Below are 20014 nucleotides of genomic sequence, written 5' to 3' on the forward strand. Positions count from 1 at the left end.
CCCAAACTGGATTGCCAAACTTCTGACAAGTGTATTGTTCCGAGTATGGTGAGCGAATCCCTTCTCTATTATCAATTCTCGAAAACTCTTCGGGAGTCAGGGCCCACGGAACCGAGGGGGCGGATGAGGGAGAGGGGGAAACAACAATTCCGCACCGCGAACAGGCACCGCTCCCCTGGACCTCTTCCTCAGATGTGAGGTGCAGTCAGCCTTTGTTGTCATTGGGGTTAAGCGGAAAGGTGTGTGTCAGTAGGTTGTGAGGTGAAAGCGTTTTCAGATGCATAGTGAGCTTAATGTCCTTTTCACAGTATATCGTGTCTGATAGGTATCTCTTATTAGTATAGTCGAATACTAGTCAATAGTGCATTTTGTGCAAAATGTCCATTTTGTGGCAGTGATGGGGTTGCTTTATGCTATTCCGTGTCTTGATGGTCATACATTGAAAATAGGGGTTATCGGGTGAGTACTGAGTTTAACATGTTCTCGTGATCGCTGCACGCGCCTTCGAGTTTTTTTTCCTTTTCCCCATTTTTTTCAACTTGAAGACTTCAATTACACCAAAAAGTAAAATTCACAATGGCACCTCGTTCCCTTTATCTGCTCGCTATTCTTCTGTTCAGCGCGAACCTCTTCTCTGGCGTGGGATTTGCCGCAGCCGCTGAAGGACCAGAAGACAAGGGTCTTACTAAGGGAGGCAAAGGCGGGAAGGGAACCAAGGTCAGCGACGACGATACCAATGGCACTGACCCCGACCCCGAACCTGAACCTGAACCTGAACCTGAACCTGAACCCGAACCCGAACCTGAACCTGAACCGGAACCTGAACCTGAACCCGAACCTGAACCGGAACCCGAACCCGAACCTGAACCTGAACCTGGTGCTGCAACGCTGAAGTCTGTTGCGCTTCCGTTCGCAATTGCGGCCGTTGGTCTCGTTGCCGCATTCTAAGCTCATGTAAAGAGAAATCTTTTTGGAGGGTCAAAACTTTTTAACAAGGGTGACCCCAACTGTTTATTTAACCCTTCCTTTGGCGCGATGCGCTCGCTTCATGGCGTTCCTTTGTGACAGGACACTGACACGCATAATATTTTTTTCAACCCATTTTTTTGAGTTCTATTTTTTGTTTTATGTCTTGGAACCGTCGGCGGTAGCACGCAGCCCTGTAGACTTCTGCGTGTGCCTGTCAATGTGTTCCTTGGCTCTTTTCAAACGGCTTCTTTTATCTTACCGTTCATATGGTTTTGTCAAAAATTCATTCACTGCATTTGTGGTCCTCTCCTATGTCTCGTTCCTGCAATGGTTGACAGCAACCTCTTCCATTTGTGACTGAACTTTTTTTTTTTCAAACTTTTTGCCTTGTCCTTTTTTCGTACTGGGAAAATAGTTCCTTCTAAAACCTCAGGCTAGAAATGGGAGACAAATGGACTTTTGTTGACTCAAGCGATTTGTCCCTCGATATTTCCTCCATCGCAGCTTCCGTTTGACACCGTGGAGTTGCAACATGGGAAGCAGCGGTTGAAGGAAGCACATTCCTGGTGATGATGCCTTCTTCGCCTACGGTGGTGCATCATCATGTTTGTTAATATGTCGGGGAAACTTTAAAGCACCTTGAGGGAGTTCACCGTAACTGTTCAAAATTGAGGCCTGAGCGGTGTTTTGCCTTTTGACTTGCCTTTATTTAACTGTTCTCGTCAGGGGAGCGATTCAGTTGAGTGAGCTGCTGCCACTTTATCTGTTGGGGAGGAGAGGCTGCGGAGAGGGTAAGCGCGTTGTTTCCATGAACTTTACGTATTTACTGCACTGCCCTCTGTTTTGGTCCACTTTGTGAAATACTCTGGGACAATCAATGGAGAGTGTGAGATTTTTTGAAATACTTCTGGAGCATTCACCGGCTCGTCGGTCGTCATATGTTCTCGCAGTGTTTTCTCTCCCATATTCTTCGGGGCGGTATTGCAGTGAAAGTGCCATGCGGGACGCGTGTCAGAGCAGTGTTTGTCTCCCATATTCTTCGGGGCGGTATTGCAGTGAAAGTGCCATGCGGGACGCGTGTCAGAGCAGTGTTTGATGTTCCGGAAGTCTTCGGAGTTAGAGGGCAAATGCTCCTCTTCTCCTTTCGTGCGGCGTGATTCTCATACCGAGGCTTCCACTAAGCAGGCTGCAACTCTTCTGCTGACTTTTTGGTTTATTCTTTTCCCATATTTCAGTGTTGGAGTGTTTCTCTTGCCGCCCTTGGGAATCGGGCACAGTCATATGAAGGCGCTTGCTTCGGCAGCCAAAGGTGGTTCCGTTTGGTATTTCTTGTGGAGACATTTGTCTTCCTTTCCTTTTCGGCCACCTCTTTTCCCATGGAGAAAGGCCTCTGGTACTGTCCTGCCCGATGATCTTTGCCCCGTTCGTTCCATCATGAATAATAGTTACAAAAGTGTGTGTCGGTACGGCGGTGGATATTTCCCCAATCGCTTTGGTTGCTTTTACTATTTTGTGGGGCGGTTTAAAGTTGGTAACTCAGTGCACTTCCAAAAAAATTGCGACTCGTACATTTGGTTTTATATGGAGGGTGGAAGAGCCGAAAACGTGTATGTGCTTGCTTGGATGAGTCGGAAAATAAATTCTAGTTTCCGTGTATTTTCCGTTCATTACGTCATATATGGCTTGGCCTTTAGATTTGTGTAAGGTATGTTTCTTTTCGAAGTTGGTATGCTGGCGGACGTGTTTGTTTAATGTAAATCAGCCAAGGTGTAAGAGTAGCTGTAATGATAAGTTTCTGCTTCTCCCTTTTTTACTGATGAATGTAGAAACAAAATCACAATGAGGCACGAATTAGTGTTTACCATTGGGTTGTTTGTGGCTGTTTTATCTGATTCTTCTCAGATATTTTTGCCGCACTGGCGCGATTGGATCCAGGTATCTAAAAACGGGAGTATACTTACAACTCTCGTTAGTGAAGTCAACAACCACCACAGCATTGGTGAATTCGAGGCACTTTGCAAGATTTACAGAATCACACAAGCGGAGACCCCGAAGCCTTCCTTTAAGAATCGTGAGAAGGAAGCTGAGATTCTGAAGAAGTTGGAGGAAATGGTCAGTGAAACTGAGGCTGTGGGTGGTGATAAAGGTTCAAGTAAGTTGGGTAAAAGAACGACGGCATATCAGGAGATAAAGATACTTTTTGAGAAGGCGAAAAAGCTGAAGGAAGAAATAGAAGTGAATAGGACAAGATCGCTAAATGCAAGTCGTTCTGCTGAGGAAAATATGTTGAGAGCTGTGTATGGCGACGCTGTGGATGTGGCGAGAAATGAAAATAAAACTCTGGAGGAAGCCATGAGAGGAAACAAATCACTACTGTTCAACAGTGTTGATCATGCAAATATGAGTTGTGGTTCTTACGGAGACAAACTGGTTGGAAAGACACTGATCAATGACTTTTTCTGCCTATGTGTGGGAGAGGCGACAGATTTACAAATAAGAAGCAATAAGTATTATGCACTCGACTTAAACTCAACTAATCACACTGTGTATAATGGGTTTAACTGTCCCTGCAAGGATGAAATAAGGAGACCTAAACATGGAAGTTGGACTATGATGGCTGATTATTGCCCAAGCAACTATAATACTTGCGACCCTAGAAAGGTAAAATACAACCATACTGAGGCATGGGATGTGATTAGTAAAGCTTGCGTGTACAAAAATGTTGCATCGAATGTGAAAACTCTGAAGAGTGCACTAGCTCAGTTTGATGCGTTGGTGAATTTAGAGCAGGATAATTATCAAATGAAGGGTATTCTTGGGTACGCGGATATTTCAGAAAACACAAATCGCATCTGCAACGGTTATACTGCTGGATTCACGTGTGTCAGTTACAATTACACACTTGAAAATGGTGGAATTCCATGGTACAACCGCCTCACTAACGCCACCAAGGAACTACAAGAAATGGCGAAGTATGCCAAAGAAGCTGACAGTCATCTTTACGAATTGGAAGAGTACCAACATGAGGCAGAGGAAATATATCTTGAAGTGAAACTTGGTGGTGATGCAGAGCTATGGAAGAGTAGCCGAGGTAAAGGCGAAGGTGACGGTGAAGGTGATGATACTGATGTAAATAATGATGGGCTCAACTATATAAATATTACAACTGACTTTCTTATATTATTGTTTTCATCTTTCATTTGTATATCTTAGTTTGTGATTAATTTGGTAATTGCTTTGTGTGGTGTCGCTTTTTTTTTTTCTTTGTGGAGGGGAGGAGGAGGGATGTTGTATTTGTGTGCAGTTGTTTTCAAATTAATTATAAATTTGGTAACAAAAATTTCTGCAAATGTTGCTTTTGACTGTGTTTGAGCGTGGCTGTTGGGACGTTGACGGGGAATCGCCACGGCAGGGTCATTTCCCGAGAGGGTGCCGATACGTTGTGTTACTTTTTCATTTTCACATCGCGCAAGGATATGGGTATGCTACTATTAACAAATCATTTAGCTCCTATCTAGTACGCTCCGCTGCGGCAGAAAAATAAGGGGCCACGAACAAAATTCTATGTGTCTACGAGCACTGTCAGCCTTCCAAGGACTCTCGGATCTCTATCGCAGCGAGTTTAGGTTAAAAGTGGGATGAAGAACTCCTCCTTCTGCTTGTTCCGGCCGAACATAGAGGCGTGACGGCAGCTCCTTCGTTTCCATCCACGGAGGACACAACATTCGCTGAATTATCTCTTAATGGAGCGTTTTTTTGTTTTTAAGTGTAAAATAACTGTCTGGTGTATATATATATATATATTGACTGAAAGAAGGAGTCGAGAGCGTCTTTTCCGAGTGCACTTTTCTCCGGCGGATCTCCCACTAACCTGTGGCGTAGGGCTATGGCTCCCAAAACACGTGTAAACACTACTGTATGATGTGGGTTATCGTGTTCATTGGCGTGGTAGTACTCTTTAATCCAGCGTATTCCATGTTTGATGTCATTGTGTATTTAGAAGCCCACTTTGGAGTAGATCCTTATCCCGGCCTCGGAGGGGATACTGCACACAGTTGCAACGCGTTGACGATGGAGCTCTGGGGCGCTGTTGGTTAGGTTTTCAAGTTTTGGAGTGACCCAATCTGTGTATTTTCTAGAGCTGAACCGTTAAGCTGCTGAGGGATGCATATTTATGCGGTCACTGTTAACTTCAGATGAGTTGTTCATCTGCTGAAGCCGTTTCCCCGGACGGTGGCTCTTTATCTCCCTATGTGTTATCCTGGCTTCACTTTGTAAGGCCGCTGCCTTCACTAGGTTTGTTTTCCTGGTGTCTGACCCTTTTCTGTGGAGGTATCCCGCCTTTCAATTTGCTTGCGATGTTGCATTCCCTGAACTGTGGCGGATTTGATTCTGTAGCCTTTTCCGTTGGGAGAGCCAAACTCTCAGTCATTCTCCAACCCTGTGTTTCACCACTTGTTTTTACTTTGTTTTTATACCTTCGTTTGATTCTGTAATTTTCGTTGCGCGTTTAGTCTGCGCCTACTCCGCTCTCACTGTTTATCTTCAGTTACTTGCTCACAGAAAGTCTGAGCAGATTCGTGGCAGCTTGTTCCCACTTTACGCATTTATCGACGGGCAAATTCTCGTTACCCTGCGAAGGTGCTCTGGGACTTGGTAAGTAATCAGCTTCTTTTGCTGGCACAACATTTCGGTTTGTTTCAGTAGCTTGGTGACGAGACGTTTTATCACCATCTGGGTTTTACTGTTTCTCGCCTGTGTCTACGTGGCCGTTGTTTTGTGGCTTAACCGTCCCTCTGGACTGAATGTTTGAAGCTATATTCATGAAGAACTGCGCGAGTTCCACGTATTGGTTCCTTCCTTTTCTGTTCCACTGCGCTCATCAACCCCATTCCTTCTCATCCTTGGTGTCCTCGAGTTTTTGGAGGAAGTGCCTGATCGTCTCTCGGTATTCTGTTCTTCCGTTGTTGCGAACCTCCCTTCACTTCCCTTCCCGACTGTGCACTATTTTTTGTTTTTGCACCACGTAAGTCTGGCTTGTCTGAGGAGTTTCAAATATTACCCTGAACGCCGCCTGCTTTCCGTTGTTATGTTCCACCTCTTTGTGCCTCCATCCGTAGTTGTTCCTGGGGCGATGACAATTCCAGGATCGTGCTACCGTGTGTGCGTTAGATTACCGCCCCCTGCATCAAGTAGGACATACTGAATCCGCGAAGGCTCTCCGGCTTTCGTGAGGTGTTTCTAGCAACTATCACCTTTGTTTCTTCAACTTCTTGATTTATTGTCTTTTACTCATCTATTATCTCCCTTTTCTTTAGGTCCTGCATGTCAAAAAGTATACTGTCATATTGGGCGGGAAATCATATCATAACTGTGGTATGGTTTTGAGGGTTGCAGTCTTTTACCGTGCTGGTTAGCTCCACGGCCTCCACCGAAAAGGGGAGAGCCCGAACGCTGGTTTCCCCATTTCCCCGTCTTTTCGATCAAGAACCCCTTGCTTTTAGTAGGTATTAGATCGGTAACTGGGAGATTGTAGCGGGTGTTCGTGTGTGGGGAGCGTTGCGCACTCGCACGGTTTTAAAATGGTTGTTATGTCAAAGCTGTTATTTCCCTTTTGTTCACTATGCCATTTGTTAACCATCTTCCAGTTGTTTGTTATACTCCTATCGATGGATTGTCACTCCTTCAAATATGGTGCTGTAGTTTGAATACTCTCTTGGTGTGCCGCAAAGTGTGGGATACATAACGTGCCACAAGCTAGCGCTTCCAAGGGGGTTTAAACTCGGGAACTGTGAGTGTGAGTCTCGAACCAATGCGATGGTTCTGGTCTGCGCTGAAGGACATTTTATAGGGCCCCCGGATCCTCCCTGTGCCCAACTCGGTGATGCTGAGGTCGATGAATTCCTTCGTTCGCTACGAAACAAAGCATTGGGTTTGGTGGCATTTAGTGCGGTGCCTTCGATGGTGTTGTGCTTTCCTCTCCTGGAATGTGCTGGCTCGGGTTAAGATTTTAGCGGGTGCGGGGGAATGCGGCCCAACTTTTTTGCGCGAAATCTCTTGCATTGACTTGCCGCGTAACCCATGGTGGTTTCGTCAGCCTGGTAGGAGCTGAGACAGCAGCATAATGGGTGGATTCTCGTATCCATTCGTGTGGGCATGCTCCCCACTTGCATGGGTTCCATTTTTGAAACATTGGTGCACTGGGGGTGTGTTCCGTAGGAAGGGCCGCGCGGTTGGGGCTTTAAAAGCACGACTGTAACATCTATATAGTGAAGTGGCGGGTGTACGAGTTGGGAGTGCAACATTTGAGTGCGGTGTTTGTCCTGCATGCCCCCGACTGCTGGTTTTCAGACTTCTTCGATGCCCGGTGTTTCGTAGCAAAACATACCGCTGCCGGCCTAAATGCCGCTGATTCACCACAAAGTGCTTTTCAGTGCCCCCAAACTGGATTGCCAAACTTCTGACAAGTGTATTGTTCCGAGTATGGTGAGCGGACCCCTTCTCTATTATCAATTCTCAAAAACTCTTCGGGAGTCAGGGCCCACGGAACCGAGGGGGCGGATGAGGGAGAGGGGGAAACAACAATTCCGCACCGCGAACAGGCACCGCTCCCCTGGACCTCTTCCTCAGATGTGAGGTGCAGTCAGCCTTTGTTGTCATTGGGGTTAAGCGGAAAGGTGTGTGTCAGTAGGTTGTGAGGTGAAAGCGTTTTCAGATGCATAGTGAGCTTAATGTCCTTTTCACAGTATATCGTGTCTGATAGGTATCTCTTATTAGTATAGTCGAATACTAGTCAATAGTGCATTTTGTGCAAAATGTCCATTTTGTGGCAGTGATGGGGTTGCTTTATGCTATTCCGTGTCTCTGGGTGGGCGTGCATTGAAAATAGGGGTTATCGGGTGAGTACTGAGTTTAACATGTTCTCGTGATCGCTGCACGCGCCTTCGAGTTTTTTTTCCTTTTCCCCATTTTTTTCAACTTGAAGACTTCAATTACACCAAAAAGTAAAATTCACAATGGCACCTCGTTCCCTTTATCTGCTCGCTATTCTTCTGTTCAGCGCGAACGTCTTCGCTGGCGTGGGATTTGCCGCAGCCGCTGATGAGTCGGCTAGCAACGTTATCGTGAAGGGAGGCAAAGGAAAGGAGAGGGAGGACGGCCCTGAGGAGCCGGAAGAAACCGGACCAGAAGAGACCGGACCAGAAGAAACCGGACCAGAAGAGACGGGGCCGGAGGAGACGGGGCCGGAAGAGACGGGACCAGAGGAAACTGAACCTGAACCTGAACCTGGTGCTGCAACGCTGAAATCTGTTGCACTTCCGATTGCAGTCGCGGCTGCTGCTCTCGTTGCCGCATTCTAAGCGGATGCAAGCGTGTGAAGCGCCTCGGAGGAACGAAACCCCTTTGAAAAGGTGGCTTTCGTTTATATATTCTCCATCTGGTGCATCGTGTTTATTTCGTATTATTCCCTGTCAAAAGCTGCGGATATTCATTTAATATTCTTTTCGTTATATTTTTTTAGTTCTATCCTTTATTTTATCCGTTTTAATCGTCTTCTGAGACCCACAGCCCTGTAGATTTCTGTGATGTTTCGGTTGCGTATTCCATAATTTTAAGCGTTTCACTTCTATTTTTTTTCATTCCTTTGAATTTGGATCTTAAAATTATTATTGGTGCCTTGTGTTATTGTGCGTGCTGCGTGTGAATTTGGTGCTCTGCCTTTTAATTTGTTGGATGAGCTATTTCATTAATTTTTTTGCCTTCTCTTCTTTTGGGTTCGAATAATAGTTCCTTCTAAACCTTCAGGCCAGAAATGGGAAACAAGTGTTAGACCGGCCAACTTGGGCGAAGGGGTCTGCATGTTGCTTTATTTCATTGGTGGTTTTATGTGCAGTGTTTCCCTGCTTCAGATGGGCCCCGCAGCTGAAGTTGTTTCGCTGCCCTGCCCCCCACTGCTGCGTTGCTGCTGGAGAAACGATGTTGGAGGTTGACGGGTGTGTGCTTTTGAAGACTTTGTATGAATATGGAAGGAAGCTCGCAGCGGTTACTACAGGCAGTTAAGGGCTGAGTGCTGTGCCTTTTCTATTGCCTCTCCCCCTCTTGAGCTATTCTTGTCGGGAGAGTGATTTATATATCCGAGTTTCGGTTAATTGTCCCTTAGGGATGAAAGGCACCTCAGAGATGAGAGGGCAATGCAACGCTGGTTATCCCAGTTGATGTGCGCATTCATATATACCATTTCCCCATTTTTTTCAACTTGAAGACTTCAATTACACCAAAAAGTAAAATTCACAATGGCACCTCGTTCCCTTTATCTGCTCGCTGTTCTTCTGTTCAGCGCGAACCTCTTCGCTGGCGTGGGATTTGCCGCAGCCGCTGAAGGACCAGAAGACAAGGGTCTTACTAAGGGAGGCAAAGGCAAAGGCGGGAAGGGAACCAAGGTCAGCGACGACGATACCAATGGCACTGACCCTGAACCCGAACCTGAACCTGAACCTGAACCTGAACCCGAGCCAGAGCCAGAACCTGAACCGGAACCCGAACCCGAACCTGAACCTGAACCTGAACCCGAACCTGAACCCGAGCCAGAGCCAGAACCAGAACCTGAACCTGGTGCTGCAACGCTGAAGTCTGTTGCACTTCCGTTTGCAATCGCGGCCGTTGGTCTCGTTGCCGCATTCTAAGCTCATGTAAAGAGAAATCTTTTTGGAGGGTCAAAACTTTTTAACAAGGGTGACCCCAACTGTTTATTTAACCCTTCCTTTGGCGCGATGCGCTCGCTTCATGGCGTTCCTTTGTGACAGGACACTGACACGCATAATATTTTTTTCAACCCATTTTTTTGAGTTCTATTTTTTGTTTTATGTCTTGGAACCGTCGGCGGTAGCACGCAGCCCTGTAGACTTCTGCGTGTGCCTGTCAATGTGTTCCTTGGCTCTTTTCAAACGGCTTCTTTTATCTTACCGTTCATATGGTTTTGTCAAAAATTCATTCACTGCATTTGTGGTCCTCTCCTATGTCTCGTTCCTGCAATGGTTGACAGCAACCTCTTCCATTTGTGACTGAACTTTTTTTTTTTCAAACTTTTTGCCTTGTCCTTTTTTCGTACTGGGAAAATAGTTCCTTCTAAAACCTCAGGCTAGAAATGGGAGACAAATGGACTTTTGTTGACTCAAGCGATTTGTCCCTCGATATTTCCGCCATCGCAGCTTCCGTTTGACACCGTGGAGTTGCAACATGGGAAGCAGCGGTTGAAGGAAGCACATTCCTGGTGATGATTCCTTCCTCGCCTACGGTGGTGCATCATCATGTTTGTTAATATGTCGGGGAAACTTTAAAGCACCTTGAGGGAGTTCACCGTAACTGTTCAAAATTGAGGCCTGAGTGGTGTTTTGCCTTTTGACTTGCCTTTATTTAACTGTTCTCGTCAGGGGAGCGATTCAGTTGAGTGAGCTGCTGCCACTTTATCTGTTGGGGAGGAGAGGCTGTGGAGAGGGTAAGCGCGTTGTTTCCATGAACTTTACGTATTTACTGCACTGCCCTCTGTTTTGGTCCACTTTGTGAAATACTCTGGGACAATCAATGGAGAGTGTGAGATTTTTTGAAATACTTCTGGAGCATTCACCGGCTCGTCGGTCGTCATATGTTCTCGCAGTGTTTTCTCTCCCATATTCTTCGGGGCGGTATTGCAGTGAAAGTGCCATGCGGGACGCGTGTCAGAGCAGTGTTTGATGTTCCGGAAGTCTTCGGAGTTAGAGGGCAAATGCTCCTCTTCTCCTTTCGTGCGGCTTGATTCTCATACCGAGGCTTCCACTAAGCAGGCTGCAACTCTTCTGCTGACTTTTTGGTTTATTCTTTTCCCATATTTCAGTGTTGGAGTGTTTCTCTTGCCGCCCTTGGGAATCGGGCACAGTCATATGAAGGCGCTTGCTTCGGCAGCCAAAGGTGGTTCCGTTTGGTATTTCTTGTGGAGACATTTGTCTTCCTTTCCTTTTCGGCCACCTCTTTTCCCATGGAGAAAGGCCTCTGGTACTGTCCTGCCCGATGATCTTTGCCCCGTTCGTTCCATCATGAATAATAGTTACAAAAGTGTGTGTCGGTACGGCGGTGGATATTTCCCCAATCGCTTTGGTTGCTTTTACTATTTTGCGGGGCGGTTTAAAGTTGGTAACTCAGTGCACTTCCAAAAAAATTGCGACTCGTACATTTGGTTTTATATGGAGGGTGGAAGAGCCGAAAACGTGTATGTGCTTGCTTGGATGAGTCGGAAAATAAATTCTAGTTTCCGTGTATTTTCCGTTCATTACGTCATATATGGCTTGGCCTTTAGATTTGTGTAAGGTATGTTTCTTTTCGAAGTTGGTATGCTGGCGGACGTGTTTGTTTAATGTAAATCAGCCAAGGTGTAAGAGTAGCTGTAATGATAAGTTTCTGCTTCTCCCTTTTTTACTGATGAATGTAGAAACAAAATCACAATGATGCACGAATTAGTGTTTATCATTGGGTTGTTTGTGGCTGTTTTATCTGTTTCTTCTCAGAGCGATTTGTCGAGACACAATTGGAGCATAATATCTAGAAACCGGAGTGTGTTTACAAAACTCGTTAGTGAGCTCAACAACCACCACAGCATTGGTGAATTCGAGGCACTTTGCAAGATTTACAGAATCACACAAGCGGAGACACCGAAGTCTTCCTTTAAGAATCGTGAGAAGGAAGCTGAGATTCTGAAGAAGTTGGAGGAGATGGTCAGTGAAACTGAGGCTGTGGGTGGTGATAAAGGTTCAAGTAAGTTGGGTAAAAGAACGACGGCATATCAGGAGATAAAGATACTTCTTGAGAAGGCGAAAAAGCTGAAGGAAGAAATAGAAGTAAATAGGACAAGATCGCTAAATGCAAGTCGTTCTGCTGAGGAAAATATGTTGAGAGCTGTGTATGGCGACGCTGTGGATGTGGCGAGAAATGAAAATAAAACTCTGGAGGAAGCCATGAGAGGAAACAAATCACTACTGTTCAACAGTGTTGATCATGCAAATATGAGTTGTGGTTCTTACGGAGACAAACTGGTTGGAAAGACACTGATCAATGACTTTTTCTGCCTATGTGTGGGAGAGGCTATAGATGTACAAATAAGAAGCAATATGTTTTCGGGACTCGAGTTAAGCTCGAATTACCACCCTGTGTATAATGGGTTTAACTGTCCCTGCAAGGATGAAATAAGGAGACCCCAAAATGGAAGTTGGACTATGATGGCTGATTATTGCCCAAGCAACTATAATACTTGCGACCCTAGAAAGGTAAAATACAACCATACTGAGGCATGGGATGTGATTAGTAAAGCTTGCGTGTACAAAAATGTTGCATCGAATGTGAAAACTCTGAAGAGTGCACTAGCTCAGTTTGATGCGTTGGTGAATTTAGAGCAGGATAATTATCAAATGAAGGGTATTCTTGGGTACGCGGATATTTCAGAAAACACAAATCGCACATGCAACGGTCATACTGCTGGATTCACGTGTGTCAGTTACAATTACACACTTGAAAATGGTGGAATTCCATGGTACAACCGCCTCACTAACGCCACCAAGGAACTACAAGAAATGGCGAAGTATGCCAAAGAGGCTGACAGTCATCTTCATGAATTGGAAGAGTACCAACATGAGGCAGAGGAAATATATCTTGAAGTGAAACTTGGTGGTGATGCAGAGCTATGGAAGAGTAGCCGAGGTAAGGGTTACAGTGGAGGTGATGATACTGATGTAAATAATGATGGGCTCAACTATATAAATATTACAACTGACTTTCTTATATTATTGTTTTCATCTTTTATTTGTATATCTTAGTTTGTGATTAATTTGGTAATTGCTTTGTGTGGTGTCGCTTTTTTTTTTTCTTTGTGGAGGGGAGGAGGAGGGATGTTGTATTTGTGTGCAGTTGTTTTCAAATTAATTATAAATTTGGTAACAAAAATTTCTGCAAATGTTGCTTTTGACTGTGTTTGAGCGTGGCTGTTGGGACGTTGACGGGGAATCGCCACGGCAGGGTCATTTCCCGAGAGGGTGCCGATACGTTGTGTTACTTTTTCATTTTCACATCGCGCAAGGATATGGGTATGCTACTATTAACAAATCATTTAGCTCCTATCTAGTACGCTCCGCTGCGGCAGAAAAATAAGGGGCCACGAGCCAAATTCTATGTGTCTACGAGCACTGTCAGCCTTCCAAGGACTCTCGGATCTCTATCGCAGCGAGTTTAGGTTAAAAGTGGGGTGAAGAACTCCTCCTTCTGCTTGTTCCGACCGAACATAGAGGCGTGACGGCAGCTCCTTCGTTTCCATCCACGGAGGACACAACATTCGCTGAATTATCTCTTAATGGAGCGTTTTTTTGTTTTTAAGTGTAAAATAACTGTTTGGTGTATATATATATATATATATATATATATTGACTGAAAGAAGGAGTCGAGAGCGTCTTTTCCGAGTGCACTTTTCTCCGGCGGATCTCCCACTAACCTGTGCCGTAGGGCTATGGCTCCCAAAACACGTGTAAACACTACTGTATGATGTGGGTTATCGTGTTCATTGGCGTGGTAGTACTCTTTAATCCAGCGTATTCCATGTTTGATGTCATTGTGTATTTAGAAGCCCACTTTGGAGTAGATCCTTATCCCGGCCTCGGAGGGGATACTGCACACAGTTGCAACGCGTTGACGATGGAGCTCTGGGGCGCTGTTGGTTAGGTTTTCAAGTTTTGGAGTGACCCAATCTGTGTATTTTCTAGAGCTGAACCGTTAAGCTGCTGAGGGATGCATATTTATGCGGTCACTGTTAACTTCAAATGAGTTGTTCATCTGCTGAAGCCGTTTCCCCGGACGGTGGCTCTTTATCTCCCTATGTGTTATCCTGGCTTCACTTTGTAAGGCCACTGCCTTCACTAGGTTTGTTTTCCTGGTGTCTGACCCTTTTCTGTGGAGGTATCCCGCCTTTCAATTTGCTTGCGATGTTGCATTCCCTGAACTGTGGCGGATTTGATTCTGTAGCCTTTTCCGTTGGGAGAGCCAAGCTCTCAGTCATTCTCCAACCCTGTGTTTCACCACTTGTTTTTACTTTGTTTTTATACCTTCGTTTGATTCTGTAATTTTCGTTGCGCGTTTAGTCTGCGCCTACTCCGCTCTCACTGTTTATCTTCAGTTACTTGCTCACAGAAAGTCTGAGCAGATTCGTGGCAGCTTGTTCCCACTTTACGCATTTATCGACGGGCAAATTCTCGTTACCCTGCGAAGGTGCTCTGGGACTTGGTAAGTAATCAGCTTCTTTTGCTGGCACAACATTTCGGTTTGTTTCAGTAGCTTGGTGACGAGACGTTTTATCACCATCTGGGTTTTACTGTTTCTCGCCTGTGTCTACGTGGCCGTTGTTTTGTGGCTTAACCGTCCCTCTGGACTGAATGTTTGAAGCTATATTCATGAAGAACTGCGCGAGTTCCACGTATTGGTTCCTTCCTTTTCTGTTCCACTGCGCTCATCAACCCCATTCCTTCTCATCCTTGGTGTCCTCGAGTTTTTGGAGGAAGTGCCTGATCGTCTCTCGGTATTCTGTTCTTCCGTTGTTGCGAACCTCCCTTCACTTCCCTTCCCGACTGTGCACTATTTTTTGTTTTTGCACCACGTAAGTCTGGCTTGTCTGAGGAGTTTCAAATATTACCCTGAACGCCGCCTGCTTTCCGTTGTTATGTTCCACCTCTTTGTGCCTCCATCCGTAGTTGTTCCTGGGGCGATGACAATTCCAGGATCGTGCTACCGTGTGTGCGTTAGATTACCGCCCCCTGCATCAAGTAGGACATACTGAATCCGCGAAGGCTCTCCGGCTTTCGTGAGGTGTTTCTAGCAACTATCACCTTTGTTTCTTCAACTTCTTGATTTATTGTCTTTTACTCATCTATTATCTCCCTTTTCTTCAGGTCCTGCATGTTAAAAAGTATACTGTCATATTGGGCGGGAAATCATATCATAACTGTGGTATGGTTTTGAGGGTTGCAGTCTTTTACCGTGCTGGTGGCGGCTTTGCCGTCAGAATTCTTGCCGCATACTTTGAGGTTGTATGTGCTATTCATGAATTTACGATATTCTTTTGCTATATCTTCTGAGCCAGCAGCGGCTTTGCCCGACGGAGCACAACAGCAGTCATTTTCATTCAGCCTTTCCGCAACTGCCCTCCTCGCATATCATACTCACCGTCCACACAACATAACTTCCAATTTTATTGAAAAAGAAATTACACAACAGATCTTGCTTGACATTTCCCCCCATATGCTGTGTCGTGTTTTACTTGGTCCTTAACCTCTGCCGCATCATTTTCTTTCTGCATCTATGTCTGACGTGCCTTTCTGCCATGCAAATGTTCAGTCATGCTCCGCGCTTACATTGCTCGTCGACCTTCGCCATGTCGCCATGTCAGCGTTGTATGCTCCTCGGTCTCCTATTTGAAACTTTGTGATATCCATCGCTGCCTCTTGTTTCGTCGGAAGTCAGGGATATATTTCACGTTCCTTCACCGCCTTGTCAGACCACGCAAGCACGTCCTGTATGTTGCTCCTGAAGGTTGACCACGCCCTCTTTGGTAAGCCCCACCGTATTTCTCATTGCTTCGATGGTTATTTTGTAGTAATTTGTTCCCGTATCATCTCTCTGCCTCCCGTATGGGTCGTCACAAAATCCCTTCCGCATTTGGATGTTAGCGTGTTCGGCGGCGTATTCCTCTGACCTGACATTTTCCCCCGCTGTCTCCTCAATTTCCACACCTCTACGGTTGCACGCCCTTACATCCTTTGATCGTCTCCACTGAACTTCCCATAATTTTTTCCCCGCTTCTAGGATGTCTTCATGGCCTCCCGGCGTTTGGACTCAACGTATTGGCGAGGTTGCGGATGCTTACGACAAGTTTCATGGCAGTGGTGGAACCGAAAAACGCTACCTTTGCTGCTTGCCGTATTTTCGCGTTCCACGCCCCTGGTATCCTTGTCGTCCGCGGTCCTTTCCCCCGCGCCCTCGGCCGTTGTGGCCCCTTCTTTATTATATGGATGAAGTTTGGAGGTATGAGACTTTGGCGACACCGACGTTGGGTATGCTTTGGTAGGGCAAGGGCAAATTATGGTCTCTCTTCTTTGCTCCTCCGCCGTTTTAGCGTTCCTTTTTTCCACCCTCTCCACGGAAACTATTTTCATCGCTTTCTTCCGGTCTCGTGGCCCTGTCCTTGCACCCTTGACGGCGGGTTTCTACGCGTCGTTTTAGCTGGTGTTTCAGAAACTCAGTATTCGTGCGCAAGAGGCACCTTCGTGCATTTCCTTCTCCCAGTCTTATCCCTTCATCGCCATATTCACTGCTTCCCGCTGGAGTGTCGCATTTTCCACCACTTCCCAATGGCAGGGTCAAATCTTTCTTCCTATAGTGATAGAGGCAAATGTGTCACTTATACCAGTTTGTAACTGGTTGTTCTTTGGTCCTTGTGAGCATTTCCTTGCACTCTCCCAGATTATTCCTAGGCTTCTTCGCCTCGTTTTGTTCATCGCTTCTGGTTTGAACCTCCCTCATGTCTGTTCGTATGTTTTTTAAAGTTTGTCACATTTCCGGGGAGTGCCCCGCTCACACAAAACACATTGATAGCATCCGTGGCGCACACGAGGGATTTCACAGCATCTTTTAAAGCCTTCCCATGCGTCTGCCACTTCTGCCCACTCGTGTCCCTCAACTATGTCACTCATGGTTGATCCTTATCAGTGGACGATAAAGTTACATTCTGTGCCCATCACTGGATCGCGAACTCTCTCTGCCTTAGCCTCGGGGGCTATCAATAGCGTGCTTAATTCGTTGGCAAGCGCTTCGTTGTATTGTTTCTCCTTTTCAACGCCTTCAATTTGGTATTTACACAATCGACATTTGCTGAAACACTTATCAGGGAGGGAGGCTGTTCCACAGGTCTCGCCAAGTTGTTCCGGGGGTGCGAATATGAAATTGTTAAAGGGCGAGATTTCTTTTATTCCGGCATGCGATCGCTTCTTTAGTAGAGACTCGATGTGACCGAGAAAGTTTCTCCTGCACGTGTTTGTCCCAATCCCAGCTTCGAGCGCAGCATATCCCTCGTTACGCTTCTGCTTTATGTCTCCCACCAAAACATCAATTTTACATATTAGGTGTGTCATTCTGCAGTTGTTTCTTCCACTGCAATCTCATCTGTTATTGCACTGTCTTTCCAAACAACGTGGTGGAAGAAAATAAGCTGCATAGAAATCACCTCATTCTTTTTACTGACCGTGAAAATCACCCTTCCATACGCGGCTCGGGATTCCATCATCCGCGCGACTCGGTCTTTCATTGTTTCCAGTAGCGTATTTAGCACCTTTTCAATTGGCACCGGTTCTGCACGATGACTGCATCCTAATATTCAGATGTCCCTTTAATCCTGTACTTTTCCATGTTGCCGAAGATTATCGTTTCTGCAGTGGACTAACTGCCTAAACTCACCAGTTCATTTGTTGAAACTTTTCAGTCCGTCTTATTGAATATCCCTATTCTTTGCGGCGCATGAGCCTTCCTCCATTCGTCTTTTGCCTTTGCTTTTATACCCACCCGCGTATGGCAAATTTGTGTGCACTCTGGAGCCAATGTCCAAGGAGCTTTAAGTATGGAGTACACCTTGATTTTTGGTGTCGGAGCACCATCCCTCCACTGAATTCAGCCATTCAGGTATTGGATGACTTCTAGGATATTGCCGGTTTATTATGTCTGAAAAGCATCCTCTTATAGCGTTTGACATGGGGCGGTATTCCGTCGCCCTCTTGTTTGCCACTTTTCAAACAAATATCACTCGAGCTTATTTGGGCACACCTTGTTTTTGCGTGCTACGAAATCTCGGAAATCGTATGCGTTGTTTGGGGCTGTGTGCTTTCCACCCTCTCCCCGCTTGAAGTGTTGACGGAGAATCACTTAAAAGGAATGCCGTAGTTCATCTTTGCATGGATAAGTCCAGAGTGGAAGGCTGCAAACGGTTCCGTCTGGGGAGCCCTGTTCGGCTAGCACTACGGCATTGAGCGTCCGTAATCTTGTCCTTCCTAATCTTGTCGTTTGTTAAGCGTGCTTCGACGTTTTTTTTTCTTTTTGACGGAGGGCAAACGATGATGTTTTCTCAAGATCGCACTTCAATGACAGCATACTCTTTAAGGGTGGCTTGGCTGCATCATCAACCGGACGAAAGATCATTCGAGGAAGCGTGCGGTGAAACGAACGCTCGTTGTTACGGGATGGTGACGCGAAATTTGGCGGATATGCCGCGTGTTGGAAGAGAGAACAAAAGGCGCAGAGATTTGTGAATTACTGTGCCTCACCGTTCAGCCTGTCAACAACAGATGGGGGCACGTTTTGGCAGCGTCCACAAAGCCCAGGCTGGAGGTTGTTGAACGCGAGAGCGGCACCCCCGCCGTCGAGGGGCTGAAGACAAGACGTTATGTGAGCATTTTATCTCGGACCAGTGAAAGCGTAGGTGTGCCACAGGATGGGGTCCACTTTGTTCTCCACCACCTCGTGCAGAGGAAATATGTTGAAGGTGCGGAGTCAAGCGATCAACATCGTGCCGTCGGTGCTGAAATAGTGAAAAAGGGAGAACAACATGCTGAAGGAGGCGCGGCACACAACCGGATGATGGAGCTCAACGGCGGATTTGTTTGGGCGATATCACCGGCAAAGTGTGCCCCCGAGGACTACGCGTCTGTTTGGGGTTAGCTACTATAAAGGATCAACGCCGCCTCATGGGTGAATGGGGCGCTGCAGTGCACAGGGTACCCCCGCCGCGGCTGGGAGAAAAGTTCCGAATGCAAGCCTCTCCGCCCGGTGACGAATACAGCTGAACACGACATGGGGCATGGGGCAAAGGTGAATATGGTTGAATACTTGATAGTGGGGGTTGCGCAGGCGAGGGCGTATAAAAATCAGGTGCGCAAAGAGGCTGGTCAAAACGCCTGGCACTTTCAGGAATCATGGAAAAAAAAGCATGAGGATCATGAACGGTGGAAGCGGACAATATGAGCACGGGAAAATGGGGCGAGGGGAGGGTTGACAACAGGGAACAATACCCTTGCTGCCCCACAAAACGTATTGCGGGACGGCGTCTCGCAGAAGGGGGAAATATCCATCCACTGCGCAACTGACTCGGCAAGTCGCTCAAACACTGTAAAACACTGCCCCAATCGAGGCGACCACGTCTCGGCAGGAGGATGACCACTATTCCATTTCTTCCACATCAAGAGGTTCCTCCACATGTTAGCCACGTCCACGTGTGTGTGCGTATTTGTAAACCCCAGAAGTCCAGTCCACATAATAGCGGGCCCGAGTTCATGCCCAAACCCTCTCGGAAACTTACGTTGTACAGCATGCGCTAATGCCGGTATCCATGACGGGCCCCGCCGCAGCTGCCGTGTGGGATGCTAAAAGTGTAAGAGGCACTAAAAAGCGACCCATTCGTTTGTTGTTGTTTTTTTCTGTTTTCTTTTCAAATCTTTGTGTCGTGAAATTATACGCGTATCCGAAGAGGCTCCCAACATCCTTATCCCTTCCCCGAGGGCGTGCATCGCTCAGAAGCACTAAAGCAAGTACCACTTCTCCTACGGGCAGCACCTGGTCTGATTGTTGGAGAAAACCCACACCAACAGTTGTGGGGGTGGTTGTGTGTATTTGGCCGCGTTCGGATGCCCCGGAACATCTCTGCGTTAAGTTTCTTCACCGGAAAGCGGCCACCAGATTCATAAAATGCTCCCACCCGAGCGGCCACAATATCGGGAAGAGAGGCATCACGCCGGTGTGATGCGTATTAGAAGAGGGAAGCTGCAACACTTTTGTGGCTTCAGATTAAAAAAAAAAAGCGGGGGAGAATGGCAGCACCTACTGGAAACCTGCGGTAGAGGGAGCAAAACAACAACAAGAGGGGAATATGGCGGCAGTGCGGGCAAAGGGATCCCGCGCACCGGCAGCCGTTTATTTCTCTCCTTTACTTTCAGATATT

At 46.5% G+C, this 20014-nt stretch overlaps 8 protein-coding genes across 8 annotated transcripts, besides 6 other annotated features; all 8 read left to right on the top strand.

Annotated features, from left to right (window-relative positions):
* Positions 1-13006: part of a sequence feature (sequence corresponds to BAC RPCI93-28F21) that runs on past the window's edge.
* On the top strand, positions 577-948 carry Tb927.6.480 (EP3-2 procyclin; the record flags this gene model as incomplete). The annotated part of the gene is made up of 1 exon (XM_840078.1): positions 577-948. The coding sequence occupies one exon, from the start codon at positions 577-579 to the stop codon at positions 946-948; it is 372 nt and encodes a 123-aa protein (XP_845171.1).
* Positions 748-875: a microsatellite.
* Tb927.6.490 (procyclin associated gene 3) lies at positions 2065-2673 on the top strand (the record flags this gene model as incomplete). The annotated part of the gene is made up of 1 exon (XM_840079.1): positions 2065-2673. One exon carries the CDS (start codon positions 2065-2067, stop codon positions 2671-2673), a length of 609 nt encoding a protein of 202 aa, XP_845172.1.
* On the top strand, positions 2809-4182 carry Tb927.6.500 (gene related to expression site-associated gene 2 (GRESAG2), putative; the record flags this gene model as incomplete). Its single annotated transcript, XM_840080.1, has 1 exon — positions 2809-4182. The coding sequence occupies one exon, from the start codon at positions 2809-2811 to the stop codon at positions 4180-4182; it is 1374 nt and encodes a 457-aa protein (XP_845173.1).
* Tb927.6.510 (GPEET2 procyclin precursor) lies at positions 7986-8330 on the top strand (the record flags this gene model as incomplete). The annotated part of the gene is made up of 1 exon (XM_840081.1): positions 7986-8330. The coding sequence occupies one exon, from the start codon at positions 7986-7988 to the stop codon at positions 8328-8330; it is 345 nt and encodes a 114-aa protein (XP_845174.1).
* Positions 8139-8248: a microsatellite.
* On the top strand, positions 9264-9653 carry Tb927.6.520 (EP3-2 procyclin; the record flags this gene model as incomplete). Its single annotated transcript, XM_840082.1, has 1 exon — positions 9264-9653. The coding sequence occupies one exon, from the start codon at positions 9264-9266 to the stop codon at positions 9651-9653; it is 390 nt and encodes a 129-aa protein (XP_845175.1).
* Positions 9436-9582: a microsatellite.
* Positions 10701-11309, top strand: Tb927.6.530 (procyclin associated gene 3; the record flags this gene model as incomplete). Its single annotated transcript, XM_840083.1, has 1 exon — positions 10701-11309. One exon carries the CDS (start codon positions 10701-10703, stop codon positions 11307-11309), a length of 609 nt encoding a protein of 202 aa, XP_845176.1.
* On the top strand, positions 11445-12809 carry Tb927.6.540 (gene related to expression site-associated gene 2 (GRESAG2), putative; the record flags this gene model as incomplete). The annotated part of the gene is made up of 1 exon (XM_840084.1): positions 11445-12809. The coding sequence occupies one exon, from the start codon at positions 11445-11447 to the stop codon at positions 12807-12809; it is 1365 nt and encodes a 454-aa protein (XP_845177.1).
* Positions 13007-20014: part of a sequence feature (sequence corresponds to BAC RPCI93-3D8) that runs on past the window's edge.
* Positions 13384-13410: a microsatellite.
* On the top strand, positions 15891-16448 carry Tb927.6.550 (hypothetical protein; the record flags this gene model as incomplete). The annotated part of the gene is made up of 1 exon (XM_840085.1): positions 15891-16448. The coding sequence occupies one exon, from the start codon at positions 15891-15893 to the stop codon at positions 16446-16448; it is 558 nt and encodes a 185-aa protein (XP_845178.1).

Source organism: Trypanosoma brucei, chromosome 6 (genome assembly GCF_000002445.2).
Source record: "Trypanosoma brucei brucei TREU927 chromosome 6, complete sequence".
Taxonomy (NCBI): domain Eukaryota; phylum Euglenozoa; class Kinetoplastea; order Trypanosomatida; family Trypanosomatidae; genus Trypanosoma; species Trypanosoma brucei.